The following is a 21,669-nucleotide window of genomic DNA, read 5'->3' as shown; positions in this document are numbered from 1 at the left end:
ATTTCTATATTAATTTGTGGTGATTTTTTACATACTAAAAGAAATACCTCAGTTTAGACATTTTACTCAGAGTATGATCCTGTTCAGAAAGGATAACACATGGAACTTAACTTTTCTAGATTAATGCAATAACAAAATATCTACAAATTTTAATGCAAAAAGAATGTCTATCAATAGTCAATATATTTAAGAAGCCTATGTCAAGGATTGGCAAACCACAGCCTTTGGGTCAAATCTGGCCCTACTGCCTTTTAAAAAATGGTCTGTGAGCTAAAACAAACAAACAAACAAACAAACAAACAAACAAATAAATGTTTTTTACATGTTTATCTTTGATTTTGTATTGTCTGTGAGCTAAAATAAATAAATAAATAAATAAATAAATAAATAAATAAATAATGTTTTTTACGTGTTTATCTTTGATTTTCTCTCTTAATTACCAAACCCTAATATATTTACTGTCTGGCCCTTTAAGAAAAAGTTTGCAGACCATTGGCCTGTACCATTATTACTCATTTACATAACCCTCACCTCTGAGATAATTTTAAAATTATCAATCCCCAGCCCTGACTATCATACTAAGCTTTCATAATCACTAACTGCCCACTAATCCATTTTTAGATTTCACACTCCTTTTCAAGTTATATTTTAAAAATAAAATTCACCTGCCAGATAAGTCCCTTTCTGCAGTCAACCTGCCTGGATTTGAATCCACCACTTATTAGCTGTGAAAAAGTTACTTAACCTCTCTGTGCCTTTATCACTTCACATATCAGGTAAATATAATAGTGTCTAATAGCTCACTGAGTTCGTGTGATGAGTAAATGAGTTAATATATATTAAACATTCTAACAGTGCCTAGTAAATAAGCCACCAATAACTGTTAGCAAATCTTTTTTTAACATTTTTTATTTAAATACATTTAGTTACCTCCTAAGCAATATCCATAAAATTCCAAATTTGATGACTTAGCTATACTTTTTATTTCCATTACAATAAATATCTCTCTATATAAAAGCCTAAGCAACCGAATGACTGGTTGACCAGTCGCTATGATGCGCAGTGACCACCAGGAGGCAGATGCTCAATGCAGGAGCTGCCCCCTGGTGGTCAGTGTGTTCCCACAGTGGGAGTACCGCTCAGCTGACGGACAGGCGCCAGGCACAGGCCTCACAGCTAGCAAGCGTGGTTGCGGCAGCACGAGCTTCTCCTGCCTCCTTGGCAGTGCTATGGGCAGCGGCCAGCAGGCACAGCAGGGCTGGGATGAGCGGGAGCAGCACACACAGCGCCCAGCCTGGGCTCGGGCTCCTCCCCAGTTGCCTGCCACTTCGCACACTAATCCATTCCCTCGGGAATGTCGGACTGCCGGTTTTGGCCAGGCCTGTGGGGATCGGGCCGAAACCAGCAGTCTGACATCCCCTGAAGGGTTCTGGATTACAAGAGGCGCAGACCAGGCTGAGGGACCCCACCAGTGCACAAATCTGTGCACTGGAACTCTAGTATAATGATAAAAATTGGTAACACTTGTCTGTGTACTACTTAATATATTACACCCAGTTTGGAAAAGTCTGGACTATATAAAAAAAGTTGAAACTTTAAATAGCATATATGATTTTCTACAATCTGATGCCAGTTACTAGTACATTGTTATATCCAACTGTTTTGTTATGTGAATACTTTATTTCAGATACTGTCCCTGAAATATGAACTTTCACCACAAGCATTTCTCCCACCATCAAGAATGTCTTCACAATCACTTCACCTTTTTTCCCTTTCAGGCCCAGATCATTCTTTTGTTCTTAGTTAACTCATGGACTAGACATCTTGTCTATTTAGTCAAACTCACTACAGCACTGCTACCTCTTTAACAATGCATTGAAAGGTATTTTTTATAAGTATAAAATCACAGTTTCTTTAATAATGACCAAAAAAAGTATCTGAAGAGATAAGCCTGAATAGGAAGCATTTGTAAACTAAGACTGTGCAACTGCATAGTTTTAAAACTTTTAGCGATATCAGTTTATTTCAAAAGGGCCAAAAATTAATCCTCTTTAAAAGTATGTTCCAGAACATGAACTATTTCCTATTAATGTTTCATTCTGAACATTCTGACAAATTTCAAACTTAATGTCTATTATTAATTTAAAAGTCCAAATTGGCTCAGACAGAGCTAGTCAGAGGAGACTATGTAACTCTGATAACGATTTTTTTTTACTATAAAAAAAACACAAAAACAAACAGAAAACAAAGAACCTACTACAGGCAATTTCCTTACCGAAGAAACAAAATACTGTATTTATATATTTTACATCAGGTGAAAGTTCCATCTATGACAGCCTCTTTTTACCCCTGGTAGTGGAATGCCACATTGCTAAACACAAGCTTTGAAGTAAGACAGATTTAGGTTAGGATCCTGGCTCAGTACTTACTAATAATGCAAACCCAGGCATTTAACTTCCCTAAACTCACTATTCCTCATCTGTAAAATGAGAATATTAATATCTAATTTTCAAGGCTATAGTAATGTTTAAATGAATACTATAGATAAAATGGTTAGCACAATTTTTGGAAAAGGGCAAACATTTAATAAAGGTGGCAGTTTCTTTCTTCATCATATAAGCTGTTTGCTTAGACCAGTGGTCGGCAAACTGCGGCTCGTGAGCCATATGCGGCTCTTTGGCCCCTTGAGTGTGGCTCTTCCACAAAATACCACGTGAGGGCACGCATGTACAGTGCGACTGAAACTTCGTGGCCCATGTGCAGAAGTCAGTTTTCGGCTCTCAAAAGAAATTTCAATTGTTGTACTGTTGATATTTGGCTCTGTTGACTAATGAGTTTGCCGACCACTGGCTTAGACCTTTCATTTGGATTTCCAACCAGCACACCACCATTTTCCTCTTTTCTATACCTAAAAAAGTCTATATCCTCTGGTTTGTCTTACTAAATGGTAATATCAGCCACCTGGTAATCCCATTAGCTTTAATTTTAGTCTTTTTACCAGAGGTCAGTAAATTCTGCCCTGGCCCATGAGTCAAATCTAGCCACCTGTCCATTGTTTTATGAGCTGGAAGCTAAGAATGGTTTTTGTGTTTTTTTTTTTGTTTTGTTTTGTTTTGTTTTTTTCATTTTAAAATGGTTACAAAAGTGCCTACACAATATCCTTGCTTTATCTTTTGGTCCACAAAGCCTCCAGAGGTCTGGAGGAGACATGGGTCGATGGAAGAGAAACTGTGGAGCAGGAAAGGGTGAGCAAGCTCAGTAGTAGCACTGTGGTCAAAGAAAATGAATACTGAAAAAAGTCACCTGACTGTGGAAATCAGGTCATTGTTAACATTACAGAATAGACAAATAAATTGAGAAATAGATCTGGGGGTGTTTAAGAAGAGTGGATAGTGAAGGAATAGAAGATATGAGTATGGAACATTTACTCTGAAAAGTCAGCAAAGAGAAAAACAAATGGGCAAGTAGTTAATAGAGGGAGCAAGATCAAGTGAAGATTTTCCCCCAGACTTAGAAAAACTGGAGAATGGGAGGTGGAGGGGAACAACCTAGGAATAAGGATAATAGAAAAGGTGTCAGATATGACTGCAGGCACAGAATGAGAAAAGTTACCTCTCTTCATTGAAAATAGAAATACTGATATATCCTATCCTATCTAATAAAGAGGGAATATGCAAATTGACCATCACAAAGATGGTGGTGCCCATAGCCACAAGATGGCGGCGTTCAGTCCCCTCAGGCGGATCTGGCTGCTCCTTGTGCCTGCCGCCAGAGTCCCACAGTCCTTTCAGCCCAGCCTGGGGGGTGGGGGGGGGGCCCGCAGCAGGCACATGGTGCAGCCAGACCCGCCCTCAGCCCCAGGGCCAGCCTGAGGCACAGGCAAGCCTTGGATGGCAGCTGCCCAGGCAACGCCCAAGCACAGGCAAGCCTCGGATGGCGGTTGCCCAGCTGATGCCCAAGGCGCAGGCAAGCCTTGGATGGCGGCTGCCCAGCTGCCCAGGGCCAGCCGAGGCTCAGGTAACCAGGACTGGCTGAGGCTTGCGCTGCCGGCAGTGGCAGCAGCAGAAGTGTGATGGGGGTGTCGCCTTCCCCTGATCGCTGGGTGCCTCCTGCCCCTGAGGGCTCCTGGACTGTGAGAGGGGGCAGGCCGGGCTGAGCGACCCCCCCCACCTCCATTGCATGAATTTTCATGCACCAGGCCTCTAGTTCTAATATAAAGAAGAAGAAAACAAGAAAGTTCATGGTTAACTATTTCAGTATCTATAAGAAAGCAGGAGACAAAGTTATCTACTGAAGAGTGACAGGAGTGCATGAAACTAAAGCAAAAAGAGAAAGAATTTAAAAATAAGTTTTCAAAGTGAGTAAGCAACAGAACAAATAGGATATGAAATAATTATGGATTAGAGGACCATTTGTTCTTGATTATAAAAACACATGAGTTAAACATTTAAATTCTCAAAAGAAAAACTAAATTAAGTACCAGTTTAATTTTCATATGCTCTAGTATTGTCTCCCATTAACATTTAGAGCTATATTAAAAAGCAGACCACTATAACTTATTAGAATGTTATACTTTTTACACATTGAGTTGTGACCCAAAAAACTTTTTCACATATGGGATGAAATTATGTGATTTCTAAACAAATAATTTATGTACAAATCATTTAGATAATTTAGTTACCTGACTGAGAGGATCAAAAAAACCTTATTGAAAATACTCTGGATGGAAACTGTGTTAAAGCATATAATTCTTTGCATTTTCAAAGATAGTATACTGAAAATAATCTAAACAGTCTAGGACATTTCACCACTGTTAACATTTAACTATGTTGTAATAGAGTGATATATATAGAAGTTGTTTAAATATACAAGCCTGCTTAATTTAGTAAATAAGATCCAAATGGTATCTTTTTTGAATTGTACCTGCTTTTTATAACTTTCTGGTTCTTTCCATTAATATCAGAATATTATAATGTGTAACACCCTAGCATGCCTGTAGAACAAAGCCGTTTATCCTTATGAACTTGGAAACAAGATGAAAGGGTATGCTAAAATGTTAGTGTGTGTTTTAAGACCTTTGTCTTGGCTGCTCATAGATGTTTTATTTGTCGCAATACAGGAAGATCAGAGGAGCTCTTTCTTCATGGCCCTGATCTAACTTATATAGAAGAGGAAAGGAGCTTAATTTAGTGTCATGATAATTACCCGTACATCTTGTCTTCTTCATAAGGTTGGTGAATACCAAGGAAACAGGGATCATGATTATTCGCATTTACAGAGTACCCAGAACAAAGTCTGACACTTAGGAGGATTTCAATAAATCTTTTTTTAATATATCAAATTGAAATAAACTAAATAGCTAATACTCTTTTTATTCTCCCAACATCATCAACAAAAAAAGCTTTCACAATATTCTTGTCTGAGGTAAGTTTTTTTACTTCTTAAGAAAGGTTAAGTAGGGACAGAAAAAACTGTGAAAGAAACCTAAAGTGCTATAAGAAATGGTTAGAAGAACAGTTAGGCCCAAGGTTAAAATGTACTGACATGGCTAAAAGGTTTTTTTAAACTCAAGATCTGTCCTCAACAGTTATTAAAGTTCTCAGGGTGTATTTCAAAAGAGCAGAATATTAACCTTAGCTCTTTGGACTAATTCCAAGTCTGGTAATTATATGCTGCCTATTAAAATTCCCCTTACAGTCCTAATTTAATAAGGTGGTGCTCAGTTCCTGTCAAACACCTCAGAGCAATGCTACCAGCTGCAGTGCTTTTCCCATAGACTGTAATGTTTCAGATGTGATTATGTGATCATTTAGAATTTTTCAGGGAAGAAAAGGGTCATGCATTCACTAAAATGCCTTTCCACTGATAAAGAATATATACACTATATGTTTCTAAAGTGGCCAAAATTTCTGTATCTACATATATCCCAGTAAATTTTAGTTATGCTCTTGATAAGGGAGTTCAATTTGTAACTGTTACAATACAAACATAAAATATTTTTCAAGTACATCATCTATAAATTTTACAAAGCAGTGAAAACGCAAAAAAAAAAAAAATCATGCAGATTCAAAGCAGAAGCTATTTGTACTTTCCTTCTCAAAACACTTATGGTAGAGTGAATGTGTTCCCCATTTCTCCAACCTGCTAATATCAGAACTGAGCAGGACTACCGTAAAATATCAGGTAGGAGAACAATTGGCAAAATGAAACTAAACAGGAGTTACAACTATTAAATTTCAACCTTTATCTCGCACCATATTAAAAGGCATCTGGCAACTGTGATCCTTTGCAGGGAGCAAGCTCAGAGGAACTGGAAACATTAAGATAGAAATAGAATTCCTCGTTAAAATTGTAGTGACTAGTGAAATGAAGCCCTAAAACATATCTTAAGATTTATAGATGAAAATATAAGTAGAATCCTAAATAGAACCATTACACTTATTCTGTGGTGAATCTTTAAAAAAAATCATGTTTCTGGCATTTCAATGTGTTTTTTAAAAGTGTTCCAAAATTACTTTTATCATTTAAGCACACCCAACTACAGGTTCTTTAAGTCAATATATTATTAAAAAGTTGATAAAAAAGTTTCTATTAACTATAAGTACTTTTCTCATCTGTATAATCTGTTTGTAAAAAAAAATCTATTGCCCTGACCGGTTTGGCTCAGTGGATAGAGCGTCAGCCTGGGAACTGAAGGGTCCCAGGTTTGATTCCAGTCAAGGGCATGTACCTTGGTTGTGGGCACATCCCCAGTAGGGGGTGTGCAGGAGGCAGCTGATCAATGTTTCTCTCATCGATGTTTCTAACTCTCTATCCCTCTCCCTTCCTCTCTGTAAAAAAATATATTTTAAAAAAAATCTATTATTGTTCAGATTAATGACATTTCACTTAAGGGAAACAATTATACAACACCCTGTAACTATTAAAAAACCCAGAATTATTCTAAGCAAAGAAAACATTTCCATTCACAAAAAGAATCAATTTAAAAGCCAAGAGTCAAGAAAACTACGTTTTCTTTTTAGGTTGGCAAATAGCATAAAAATTTCAACTTCATTAAATGACATTATGCCTGACTATTAAAAGCAAACAAAAGAGGTTTTTATTTTTTATTAGTGTGTCCACAATGGAGAGGGCACAGCCAAATTAAATGACTTTCTTCAAAAGCAAAAAATGTAATGGGAAAAAAGTACAACACCGTTATACTTTCAAAAGATAAGTTATCTAAGACCAAGTTGTTTTATTTTTTAATAGTAACTTCAAGGTAAATACAGTTAACAATCCAATCCAAATGTCTTAGGAATAAAAATGTTTTGTGATTTAGATTCCCGCCCCCTCCCTGCCCCCTTGAGGTTTAGAACATTACCTAACAATTCCCAGTGGGTCTAAGCCAGCACCCGGTAATCAAGCACTTATATTACTGCAACAAAAATTATAAATATTTGCCCTAACCGGTTTAGCTCAATGGATAGAGCGTCGGCCTGTGGACTGAAGGGTCCCAGGTTCGATTCCCGTCAAGGGCATGTAACCTGGGTTGCGGGCACATCCCCAGTAGGGGGCGTGCAGGAGGCAGCTGATCAATGTGTCTCTCATCGATGTTTCTAACTTTCTATCCCTCTCTCTTCCTCTCTGTAAAAAAAATCAATAAAATATATATATTTTTAAAATTTATAAATACTTGAAAAAAAGGACTCATTTTAGTTCAGACCCAGATCTGCTGTCAAGTAAGTTAACATCAGGTCAGGTTTTGCTGCCAACATCCATTTTTAGAACTTTGTGGATTTTGGATAAAAGATTGTGGACCTAAACTGGAAAAATAGAAATGTCAGACAAAAGTTTTTAACTATCTTTACCCTTAACTTAAAAACAGAAGGTTACAAAAATATAGTCTATTAAGCCTTAAAGTTTACAAACTTCCATGATGGTATAGGTATTATATTTCAACTGTTCCTACAAGTTAGTTAATTCATATAGTATTTTATTAATTTTGTTATATGATATAAAATACATAAAGTATATTCACATTCTAAAGGAATGTGCACCTTTGTTGCACCTTCTAGTTAAAAAAATAATTATTTCCACAAGCTAATAAAATCTTGGAATTGCTTTGTAATTGATCATAGTTGGGGTTTCAACTAGCTTAAAAGGACATTTGGACTCTGGGATAATAGAATCAGCAATTGGACAAAGAAATTCTCCATTTCTCTTTCTGTTGTCTTACATTTTGAAAAAATAGAAAAGTATGTAACAGGGATCAGAATGCTTATTATAAGAAAAGTTATGGCTCTAGTCTAGCCAGTTTGGCGCAGTGGATAGAGCGTCAGCCTGCAGACTGAAGGGTCCCAGGTGTGATTCAGGTCAAGGATACATACCTTGGTTGCAGCCTTGATCTCTGATCCCAGTCTGGGCAGCAACCAATTGATGTGTCTCTCTCACACCGATGTATTGTTCTCCCTCCCTCTCCCTTCCACTCTCTCTAAAAATCAATGGAAAAATATCCTCTGGTGAGGATTAAAAAAACACAACATACCTAGACTGGCTTACCACAGAATTTTTAAAACTATGATAAATGTTCACCTTGAATTTCATTAATTGAGATACAAAGAATTAAATTAGTATCTATTCTTTTGTAATAATAATCACCTGGATATAATTTCTGTGAACTCCTAAAACATCTCAAAGACAGTTTCTCTAAAAAACTAACTACTACTTTGCATGTATGGTTAGCACTTGGTAAATAAGAATATTTGAACCTGGCCAGTATGGCCCAGTGGTTGAGCACTGACCTACAAACCAGATGGTCACAGTTCGATTCCTTGTCAGGGCACATGCCCAGATTGTGGGCTCAACCCCCAGTGGGGGGTCATGTAGGAGGCAGCTGATCAATGATTCTCTCTCATCACTGATGTTTCTATCTCTTTCTCCCCCTCTCCCTTCCTCTCTGAAGTCAATAAAAATATATATTTTTTAAAGAATATTTGATATGTTAAAATATCTATGTAATTCCCTGAGATGTCAGAGAGCACATCAATCAAACACCATGGTAGTAAAAGAAATCACTTCGTTCACTACACAATCTGACAAAGCATTGAATAAAACCTTACCTGTCTTCATCTTTGTCATACAGTTGGTAATAATCTCCACAGCTATTCCAAAAGGTGTTATCCATAACTCCTTGCCTTCCTGCTGTGGCTCCACTTTCTGATGTTATTTGGTTATTTTCTGTTTCACTTTGTGTAACTCGTGCAAAAGGTAGATCCAAGAACATACAATCATGTTCTCCATCGTAGTCATCACATTTTATCAAGAGGTCATCGGAGCCATTTTCCTCAACTTCCAAAGCCTCCCTCCACCTCTGAACACTTCTTTGTTTAGCCTCATGCCTATTAAAACCTGATTCTTGGTTCACCTGGCTTGAACTTATCAGTTTTCTAACTTTAGGCCTCACTACCTGTTCGGGAGAACTTCCCTGCTTGTTGTCCCTATCCCTGGTATTTTGTTCACTGCAAATATGCCCCAGAGCACAGGCTGTATCTTCAGTTGAATTTTCTCTCTTTCTCTCCTGGCTAGTATTATTTTGTTCTTTCTTTCTAATAACTTCCTCCTCAGAAGAGGACCTCCGAAATTCCTGATGGGTTTGACTGACAATGTCACCAGTAGAACTTTTCACTAAAGGCGCTGAATCAAACACTTCAAACTCATCTTGTATTTCACAGTTAAAAGCGGGAACTGGTGGTAAAAGACCTGTATTTGCCTCTACCTCTCCATTTTCCAACTCAAATATTGTATTGCCCAAAGCTTCCTGATGTCTACCACCTTCCACAACTTCTGAAGAAGGCTGAAGACGGTCATTATCCTCCTCTCCATGTCTGCCATCTGGATCATAAGAGTCAGTATGAATCAATGCAATTCCATTTTGGACACTTGAGGCATTACAGGCTGCTGGAGTATATTCTCCCTCAGAGTTATTATGAAGATTTGTACTGCTTCCTAAGGTCTCCCTGCCTTCCCCACTATGTTGTACTGCAGCAAAGGATGGACTGCTCTCAATGATTTGATTCAATGCTGTATCACAAATGGGAATTTCTGTTTCACTTTTTTCAAATAAAGGATTGTTGGGTAAAGAAGACTGAACTTGATCCAATGGACTGGAACCTTCGTAGAGATCAAAAGAAAACATATTTGGAGGGATTAATTTAGATAAAATTTGATTTAATAATGGCTATTTTAAGTAAAAATCATACCAATTATTACCTCTTTGAGATTATAAAACAATTTCTCTGACAGGTGCTTCTATGTACCCGTACTTAACTGGGAGGGCAGAATGGTTACTCTATGAGTTCATTTATGCCACTGTGTGGTCACTCAGTATCATCTCACATATCTTTTGCAGATTTTCCACCTAAATCCTAATACCTAAAACATTCTGTAAAATACATTAAAAGCAGAGGCTAATGAAAGACCAAAAAATAAAAGACATAAGTAAAGTCACTGCCCTCCCAGTTCTTGGGGTGTGCAATTCAAACTTAACTTCTTCTATTACATGCAGGTGTAAAAAAAAAACCACTTCAAAAGTACTTATGATAGATATAAGATCAGATTACATATACAACAGAAATGAGACTCTATTGTGTTTGATGTCAATTCAGAAGATTTTATCTCAGTCTCTGATACATAATATTAGATTTCTATCCCAAAAGTAGACTGTGGTAATATAGCTATAATGAGTTAACTTCAGATATGTTACAGCTATGAATGAAAAACAACGAAAAAGTCAATGTTGATTCTCTTTGCCACAGATTGTCAGAATCTTGATACAAGAATAAAATCATATCAAGTCTATAAATTACTTTAGCATGAGTATCTTTTATCACTACTAACTGAATAATAAAAATGAAGACATGAAATTTATTGGAACAAAAATTTATAAATTACAAATAACTGAAGATCGGCCTTGTCATACCACCAAAAGTCTTCTTTAATAGAATGACCTTACATAATAATTCAGATTCTTATATATAAACTAGAGACCTGATGCACAATATTCATGCAAGAGAAGTCCTTCCTTCCCCCGGCTGCCAGCACCAACTTCCCTCTAGCACCTGGGACCCAAGCTTCCCTCACAGCCCCAGCTTCATCCAGAAGGTGATCTAATTAGCATATTATGCTTTTATTATTATAGATGACAATAAAAATAATCTAGAATTATCCAGTTTGTTCAGAACAAGAGAAAGATGGCATTCTAGTCCAAAATCATATATTTTAATACATGAATATCTGCAAAATACTTTTCAAACCACTGAATGGTTAAGAAATTTTAATTGACTAAGAATTACTTGGCATTTTATAAAATGACTTTTTTAAAAATCAAATGAGCCAAGCTACATTGATTTAAGAAACAATTTTAAAAAACAAAATTTAAACTTAATATGCAGGGAAAAATATACTCAGTTAATATTTTAAAAATGTATTTGATTAAAGCATGATTTCCTCTGGTTGAAGGATGTGACAATGTAATCACTGATACGAAAGTGTAGTTATATTTTAATAATTGGCCACATTCTATTTTCTTCTATGCTTAAATATTAATATTAATTCAATAAAATTTTAAATTAATTAAAAATTTCAGAATAGAATTTCTTCATAGAAATGTACAGCATTTTTACTCACAGACACACATAAAACCCATTCACAATTTTAAATATGACAAGATTAATTCCCTCAGGCTTATTAATAGTTTTTAAACAATTCTGTGGTACGTACCTGAGGAATTTTCCTTTGGAACATCATCTAGTTCCAACACTTCATAGTCATCACCAGCTCGACCTAAGCTTCTTTCATGCCTTGTCATACAAGGTTTAAAACTGACATAGGCATGTCTTCTTCCGTATCTCCTGCCTGTGATTGTCTGATATCCTCCCGCTGGTTTGGGCCAGGCAGCCTTGTTGGATTCTTGATCCATTGCTGAAAAACAGAGTTAAAAGTAAGAGTTACAGCAATTACTTTCATACTGGTGATTGGTGGGGGTACTGTTTGAACATATATGCTATTTGCCAAATCATATGCTATTAAACATCAAGTGTACCTTATTTTTTTTTGTAAGTTAAGTTTCATTTATCTACTAGTAAGCAATTCAAGAGTGTCAACCAATTTCTAAATATTACTTATATTGAAATCTTAATGCTTATATAATAATACCCTCTCAATATAGATTTAGAAAATAAAACAAAGTAAAAATAAAATAATCAACCAATATTTTAATACGCAAGCAGTTCTCATTTTCTCAAGTGTACCTTATTAATATGTACTATGTTATAAAAGTTATGTGGCCTCTTTACCCACAAAAATATCTTTTAAAGTTTGGTTCCTTTAAGGTATTTAAGACTTTTATAATGTAACCTACCAAACTACTATAGTACAAAAGCTCATTAAGGATTGGAAAATGATTCTCCAAATTATCTCAGTAAAGTACCTTACATATAAGTGCTCAATACATATCTGTTGATTTCAGTACTAGCACATGATATGATGATGGTTTCAATTACATTACGAGGAATACATTCCTGTCAAAGGTGACAGGTTACTTCTTTAAACGGTATCTATAATACCATAAAGAACCAACTGGACCCACAAAAAATAAGTCCAAAAAGTTAGGGCCAGGTAAAATTCTCTAAAAGAAAATAATGATGAGCTAAGTCAAATACATGCTACCCCACCTTTCAAAATTACCACTGGTATACATTACGGTAAGAAAAACCACCAACATTTGAATAACTTGAATACTAAGTTATGATGATTGAGAAATACATAGTAGTAAACAGTAGCATCTTTTACTAAATATGACATTATTTTATATGTATTAAGTATAAGTATACTTAGTCAATTTGATTTTATGTATACAATGTAGGAACTAAACAAAATATTATCCCACAGTATATGGAACAGTCAATAAATACGACAGTTACATATTTTATTGCATTAAAATAAGAAGTATAATTGTTTCCAAGCATGAAAGGAAAACATGTACTTATAAAATACAATAGCAAGTATTACATTATGTTATTTAATTCCCTCAACAACCTAATGAGGTAAATACTATAGTTTATTTTAAAGATAAAAAAATTAAGGTTAAAATTAAGTATTTAAGTAGTTTGCTCCATAATACAATAATATGACTCCAGAACCAGTGCCCTTAACTATAACTCCAAAGAAATAGTCTCCAAAGTGGAAAGTACAATTGAAGCCAAGGGTATGTGAAAGGAATATAAAAAATTAGAAATGCAGCTTTATAACTATTTAACATATGGAGGAAAACTGGCCTTAAGTAGGACCATAATCACGTCATGTATGACACTGAGGTATCTGGAGGGAAAAATGTAAGTCCTCAATGTAGAGAAACTGACAGAGACACCCTGCTTACCTGCTGGCTCTTTTTCAGTAAACTGTGACATATATGGCAGTTTCTGTGTGCCCAGTTCAATGGAATTTTGGATGTGACTTAGTTTTTACTCACACAATTAATAAGCTGCAGAAGATTCCTACAAAGAAACAATGGATTAAACAAAATAACAATACAAGCACAAAACTAAAAGGCAAAATTATTATCTGCTTCTAGTGAAACCTTTGTTAGCCATATAACAACAAAAAATTAATCTGATTAGACAGGTTAATCAAAAAACCTCATCTATATATATAAAAGGCTAATATGCTAAGCATCCCTCCGAAAGTCCAACTGGTCGATATGACACACACTGACCACCAGGGGGCAGATGCTCAATGCAGGAGCTGCCGTAATGCGCACTGGCCATTTACAAAGAAATGGCACCGTGGACCTGGCACCGACAAAGCAACTCTCGGCTTCCCCCAAGTGGGACACAGGCCCTGCCACCACCCCGGAGCAACAGCCCACCAAATCACAGCCAACGATGCCAAGACCCCATGGTGCAAAATGCAGCCCACAGCCCATCCCAGCCCAGAAACGGTTGCTGTGGGCGCCAGGTAATGACGTCATGTAGCAACACCCGGCTTCCTCTCCCTAGCAACTAGCCTCCAAACATTTTAAACTTTAACCAAATGTCTGTGAAGCGTTTTCCCGTGCCTCATCTCATTTGATCCTCACAGAAGTCCTGCAGTAGGTAGATAGGAGACTCGATGGAATCCTATTTTCTTTTCATTAGCAGGAAAACAGAGATTTAGAAAGTTTAGAAACTTGACCCAACTGAAAAGAAGTAAGAAATGGTGAACCTTGAAAATGACTTCAGGTTTTCTCACTGCATAGAATATAGTCAAACACTGCTGCAGTTAAATATTTTACCCTTTGTTCTCCCTGCGTGAACTACAATAATAATCTGCTTCATATTGCTATTTACTGCTGTGTTGCTGAAAATTATCTGAAAGAGAAATTAGGGTGCTTCACTGGGCTGGAAAAAGTTTAGCTAAATCAGGAAGCAGGTCTATTTAAGCAAGTTTATTCTATATATACAAGAAAGGCTAGGTTGACTTGCGCATGCGCAATACATATAAAGCTCTCGCTGGCGCCAATTGCACGCGTTACAATCTATCATTGTCAATGGTGAATTTGGTTGACACTTCTATTATAGAGAAAGGGTAAATAGCGATATTAAAATACTTCTTCTAATTAATTCCCTTTCAATGTGCACTGGGCCACTAGTATAACTATAAGATGGCTTTTTTTTTTTTTTAAATATATTTTATTGATTTTTCACAGAGAGGAAGGAAGAGGGATAGTCAGAAACATCGATGAGAGAGAGAAACATCGATCAGCTGCCTCCTGCACACCTCCTACTGGGGATGTGCCCGCAACCAAGTTACATGCCCTTGACCGGAATCGAACCTGGGACCTTTCAGTCCGCAGGCTGACGCTCTATCCACTGAGCCAAACCGGTTTTGGCTATAAGATGGCTATTTGAAAACAGTTTTACAGCTCTTGAAAAATCTTGCTGTAATTATATATCTTGCTGTTAGTATATTTCATCTCTAAGATTGACAATAGTAACAATACACACAATTTATAAGTAAATAAGCAAATATATTTGGAGAAGTGCTGACTGGGGTATGTGATCAAATTATTTGGGACTCTAGTACACTATATTATCTTTGCTTTTCCATCAAGGACTATATTGTTCTTCTAGCCCTGGTTTATTAAAAAAGTTAAGCCTAAGAATACAAACTTAGGCTTAGGTGATTAATGTATAATGTACTAGTATACAATATATAATGTATGATAAGTAATGTATAATGGCTTATGACAATTAAAAATTAATGTGTGTAAATAATGATATACTTACGCTTTACATTAGTCAACTGATCATTCAGATATTTTAATCCCAAATAGGAACCTAGTCTAAATTAGAAAAATCAAAGTTTACCATGTAAGAATATAAAAAGACCTTCTGCAGTTTTGAAATTAATACACTTATTTACTATTTCAAAAGTTATCTGTGCTCTTCTCAAAGTTTGATAAGGACTTAATTTTTTATTTAAACACCTGATTTAAACATTTGAGCTATTGCTAACTTCCTATCACCAACTCACATTTATTAAAAGACAATAGTTCTGTAAATGAATTTCACTGTATGTTATCTGTCTAGCCATGAATAGCTATTAACAAAGAGTATACACATACATTTTCCCCATATCTATATATAGAAAAGCCTAAGCAACTGTTACGACCGGTTGACCAGAATGACTGGTCACTATGACATGCACTGACCACCAGGGGGCAGACACTCAACGCAGGAGCTGCCCCCTGGTGGTCAGTGTGCTCCCACAGAGGGAGTGCCACTCAGCCAGAAGCCAGGCTCATGGCTGGTGAGCACAGCTGCGGTGGCAGCAAGCAGTGGAGGCGGCGGGCAGTAGGCAGCGGCGGCCTGCGCAGAGGGGAGTGGGAGCTGCAGGGTGCCCTGCCCGACTCGGGTTCCTCCCCGGCTGCCTGCTGCTTCAGTACTGCTACATCCCTCGGGGGATGTCTGACTGCCGGTTTCGGCCTGATCCCTGCAGGCCAGCAGTACAACAGCCCCTGAGGGGTCCCGGGTTGCGAGAGGGCACAGGCCAGGCTGAGGGACCCCACCCATGCATGAATCTGTGCACCGGGCCTCTTAGTAAATTATAAATTTAGCAACAAGTTGTAATCCTCTATCTCAGCGGTAGCCAACCGGTGGTCCACAGATCACTAGTGGTCCGTGAGGTCCAAAAGGTTGGTGATTGCTGCTCTATCTGAACTGAGTGAGACTGTTAGCAATAGGTAAAGGGTGAAAATATATCTAAAAAATCATACTGGCAAAAATAAAAGCTCTAATTAATATTGTTTTAATAAGAAAAAAATCATAACTAGAATCTTTATACATTTACAGTACAATAAATGGCAATCTTATGGACTTAAGTTCATGAGTATTTTACCTAAAGCCTTTTCTTTGGAATAAGGCTTTATTCTGACATGTTCCAGGGCACTATTTGCAGTGCTGAGGATACAACAATGAACAAAATGAACAAATATTCCTGATCCCCAAAAGCATCACAAAACCTCTATTAGAATAATGCGGTGGTTTTAAAACATACCCACAAATTCTTTAATACTTCACCCTTCAAAAAAGCAGAGCCTAATTTGCTCCCTGTAAAGTGTGATCTGCACTTAGTAACTTGTTTCTAATGAAGATAATGTGATAGAAGTGACAGTTCAGGATCTAAAAAATTAGGGCACAAAAGGCACTGTGGCTTCCTCTGTTTTCTCTCCCTTGGCTCTCTTTCTCTAAGGGAAAACAGCTGCTACATCATGAGATCACTCAAGTAGTTCTATGGAAAGGTCCATATGAGGAGTAACTGGCAATTCTTGAGGAATTGAGGTCCTCTGGCAATAGCCATGTTACTGAACCAGCTAGGAAGCAGTTGCTCCAGCCACAATCAAGTCTTCAGATGACTGTACTCCTGGCCTAAATCTTGAGTAAAACCTTATGAAAGACCTTGAGGCAAAACCACCCAGCCAGGATGCTCCTGAATTTCTGACACACCCACTATGAGATTATAAATGTTCTGAGCCGTTAAGTCTATTGCAGCCTAATACATTATCCTGCAATAGATAATACAAATAATGAAAATTACATGTACTTAGACACTGGATTTTCTTATAGTTCCACCTATTACTAGAACAAGATTTTCTAATACCATCTCTTGAAAATATATTTCTCCCTTTAAAAGCTCTAGTTCTCAGCATGCGAAGTGCCATGTTGTGGTTGACAGCATCAAAAAAAATTACACCAGCCCTAGCCGGTTTGGCTCAGTGGATAGAGCATAGGCCTGTGGACTGAAGGGTCCCTGGTTTGATTCCAGTCAAGGGCACATACCCAGGTTGCGGGCTCGATCGCCAGCAGATGCCATGCAGGAGACAGCCAATCCAATCAATGATTCTCTCATCATTGATGTTTCTATCTCTCTCACTCTCCCTTCCTCTCTGAAATCAATAAAAATATATTAAAAAAAGAAAAGGAATTATACTGGTCTTTTACTTGATGGGACTGTCAGAACTGCTGCTTAGCACTTATACTCCACCTATCACCTAGTAGACACTCATTAAATAACTACTGAATCATAGACACTTACTTTTAGAATTTAAATCTAACTGATTCAAATGAAGCTTTACACAGAGGGAGATAGTTTCAACTGAAAGGATGGTTCTATACTCCTGTGACCCATTTGCTGAGAGCCAGAAATAATTCTCTCTTTAAAAAAAAAAAAAAAAAAAAAAAGGTGAGGTATAATGGACATATAACATTATATTAGTTTCAGGCATTCAACATAATGATTCAATATTTGTATATATTGCAAAACAATCACAATTAAATCTAGTTCATTCCCATCACCGCAGAGTTACACATTTTTTTCCTGTGATAAGAAGTTTTAAGACCTATTTTCTCAGCAACTTTCAAATATGCAATAAAGTATTATTAACTACCGTCACCATGCTGTATATTATATACCCAGGACTTATTTTATAACTAAAAGTTAGTGCCTTTTTAACCCCTTCACCCATTTTTTGAGTGTGTGTGTATGTAAAATCACTTTTTTTGCCCCCGAAGATCTTATTGGAGGGAGGAAGGGTGGCTTAAAATAATTTATTTTCTCGTAGTTCTGGAGACTAAAAATCCAAAATCAAGATGTTGGTAGGGCAGTGCTCTCCCCAAAGGCTCTGGGAAAGAATCCTTCTGTACTTCTGGTTGGATGCCAGCAACCCTTTGGGATTCCTTAACTTGATACAACATCATCTTTATCCATTCATCCATTGATGAACATGTAGGTTGTTTCCAGCAATGAACATAGTGGGGTCTTTTCAAGTTAAATGTTTTTGTTTTCTACAGATAAATACCCCAAATTGTAATTGCTGGGTTATATGGTAATTATCTTCCCAATTTTCTGAGGAACCTCCATAATGTTTCCTATAGTGGCTGTACCAATTTACATTTCTACCAATAGTACACAAGGGTTCTCTTTTCTCCACATCCTCCCCAACACTTGTTACTTCTTGTCTATTTCATAATAACCATTCTAACAGGTGTTAGTTGATATTTCATTGTGCTTTCATTTGCATTTCCCTGACAATTAGTAATGTTGAGCATCTTTTCATGTACCGGTTGGCCATCTGTATGTCTTCTTTGAAAAGATGTCTAGTCATATCCTCTGCCCACTTTCAAATCTATTTTTTTTTATATTGGGTTATAAAATTCTTATACATTTAGGATATTAAACCCTTATCACATACCACTGAGTTGCAAATATTTTTCCAATTCAGTAAATTGACTAGAAATAGCTCACCTTTAAAGTGTCTTTTCTAGAATCATATGAATGCATAATTTTAAAAAAAATGTTATTCAATTTACTGGGGTGACATTGGTTAATAAAATTATATAGGTTTCAGGTACCCAAACAAATAAAAAAATTTTAAAATGGTCTTTTCTAGAAATAGATAAGTTAGTTGAGAAACAATACAATTTGATCCTTCTATTTAAAAGGGAAAGTCTTGATTACTCTCATAAGCCCATTATATTCTCCAATATTTAGCTTTACATGTCTCGAAATATCCTAAAAATGTTTCTCAAAATTCTTTTAAAACAAACTTCTATAATTATGTAGCCTACATTTCCTTTTAGTAAAAAAATTCTTTTGTCACAAAATTTTTATAATTATTACATTTGAGCTATAAATTCAGAAACATAAACTTCATGACAAAATGAGTTTGTAACAATGACAAATGCTACTAGACAACTTTCATTCATATATATATATATATATATATATATATATGAATCAATTATACTTCAACTTAACCTACAAACATTTCATCTTTCTATTTTCAGTTGCTAAGGCAAAGTAAGTATTCCAAGAGATTAATAGAGCATCTATTTTGAATAACAATTTAAGCTTGTACTTAAATTCTTCACTTCTACATATTTTTAAATCTACCTCTAGACTTTTCATATCTTCTAGCCACAAGCACAAGTGGTTGCTTGTACATATACAGAACTACAAAATAATCAAGTAGATGTAATTAGATATACAATAACTAAGGGCTGAAGTGATAATATTCCTATACGTAACTGTAAACAACTGGGCACATTACTAAAATTAATTACAGGAAGTCTCAATCACTAGATTTTGAAGTTATAGACTGCTACAAAAGAAAACTTACAGAATATGACTACCAAATTCTTCAGTGAGACAACTGTAAAATTTATAATTAAATCAGAGGGAGAAAATTTAAAGTACAAATGTTAACCTTCTGAGATGAAATGGGTTTGCTATCTCTAGTAACAGTGAGAGGTATTCTGATAAAAGCTAACCTTGCTTAAATACTATTCTTCTCTGAAAACTTCCATAAACTATTATAAAAGAGGAATAAACTCAGCATTGATGTAGTGAAAATTACATTAAAAACATATGTGAAACATAAAATATATGTAATCAGGAACAGATATTTGGATAATCCCCAAAGTTTATACATAAATATCAAAAAATGTATTTCCTATTTGTTATGGTGAAGCTTTTATCTCACCAAATGTTTTTAAGTTATGCTGTTTAAAAAATGTTATAAAATACTGCTTTAAAAAATATACCTACAGAAAGAAATCTGTAAAGAAAGAATTGAATGAGCATATACCCAACACACTATAACAATAAACATTTTCTATGGTTTAATGGAGGTAAAATTGGCTAGGGAAGAAAAAAATTTTAAGGGTAGTCAAAAATAATTGAGATAAAAATAAAGTCCCAATCCATTAAAAAAAGAAGATGAAGAATATTCCTCAAATTTCTTTCATTTAGATAAAAAAATATCCGATTCAGATGTAGCACAAATAAAAAGGGCCCACCCTCCTTTGAGATACACAAGTCAAATTAGTGCAGAATAAAGCAGGAGCAGATATTTACTTCCACATCTAAGCCAGGAAAACAAAAACAAAGGTACAGGAAAATAGAAAAATTCAATGTTGCAATTACATTCAATAGTGAAAGTAAAAAATGTGCTCAGAATAAATTAAATATCTGATATTGAGACAGTTAAATGTGTGCTATCAAAAAAAGGCATATATGAGTGTGGAGGGGATTGGGAGATTTAAAAAAAAGGCATAATGTTGAAACAAGATGATGTGTATTTGGAGTTTTTTGTACTCTAGAAATTTGGAAATTTTCATGGTAAAACTTTTAAAATATTTCCTTTTCTTTGCACTCATTTGTTGAAGAATTAGTTGTTTACAATAATGAAGTACAAAACTTTTAAGCACACACTGTAGTTCAATTAATTTTTACACACATACACATATGAATAAATACCACCTAGTTCAAGATATTAAACACTACCATCACTTCAGAAGATTTTCATTTGCCCCTTCTAAGTAATTAACTCCTACCAACTCAGAGGCAACCACTTTCCTGGCTTCTATTACCCCAAATTATTTTTTTTCTATTTTAAACTTCATATAAGTGGAATCATACAGTATAAATTCATTTGTGTCTACCTACATTTGCTCAACAAAATATTTCTGAGATTCACTGCTACTGATACATCCTTGTACATGGTTTTTATGTTTTACCTTTCTGGGTACATACAATCTGGACTCACAGTATAGAGCTATGTTTAGCTATAACAGCTACTGCTAGTTCTCCAAAATGGCTGAAACAATTTACATTCCCACCAGCAAAATAGAAGAGCACCAGTTGTTTCACATCCTTGGCAACACTTGTATTGTCAGTCTCTAATTTGGGCCATTCTGGTAGGGGTGTGATGGTTCTGCATTGTGACATTTCCCTGATAAGTAATAATGTAGAGCACCTTTACCTATGCATATTGGCCTCTTAGACATCTTCCTTTGTGATAGCTTCCTTTAAAATATGCTCACTTTTTGCATATTTTAAAAATTGGGTTGTTTGTGCCTTTTCCTTTTTGATTTGTAACAGTTACTTATACAAGTCCTTCACAAGATTTATTTATTATGAATAAATTCTTGCAGTACCAGTATATCGCTTGCGTTTTCTCTTTCTCAATGGTGTACTGATGAATATAAATTCTTAATATTATGTATTCTAACTTATTAATTTTGTGCTCTAAAAAATTTTTGCCTGCTCCAAAGTCAAGATATTCTCTTAGATTTTCTTCTAAAAGCTGTA

General features: G+C 35.8%; 1 protein-coding gene across 4 annotated transcripts in view; it reads right to left on the bottom strand.

The window, feature by feature from the left end:
* The window catches only part of PJA2 (praja ring finger ubiquitin ligase 2), a 64,335-nt gene that overhangs the window by 28,762 nt on the left and 13,904 nt on the right, over positions 1-21,669 (bottom strand). For 3 of the 4 annotated variants that reach the window (XM_080678927.1, XM_080678928.1, XM_080678930.1), the window contains 3 exons: positions 13,418-13,535; positions 11,761-11,961; positions 9,102-10,152 (listed from right to left, as the gene is read on the bottom strand). In XM_080678927.1, the coding sequence (XP_080535053.1) occupies positions 9,102-10,152; positions 11,761-11,961; positions 13,418-13,448 (1,283 nt within the window). In that variant the 5' untranslated portion in view covers positions 13,449-13,535. Of the gene's footprint in view, positions 1-9,101; positions 10,153-11,760; positions 11,962-13,417; positions 13,536-15,305; positions 15,362-21,669 lie in introns of all 4 variants that reach the window. The other variant, XM_080678929.1, reaches the window with a different exon arrangement.

Source organism: Plecotus auritus (assembly GCF_963455305.1).
Source record: "Plecotus auritus genome assembly, chromosome: 7".
In the NCBI taxonomy this organism is placed as follows: Eukaryota; Metazoa; Chordata; class Mammalia; order Chiroptera; family Vespertilionidae; genus Plecotus; species Plecotus auritus.
Note: the sequence above shows the minus strand (reverse complement) of the source record. Positions and strands in the feature narration are given on the sequence as shown.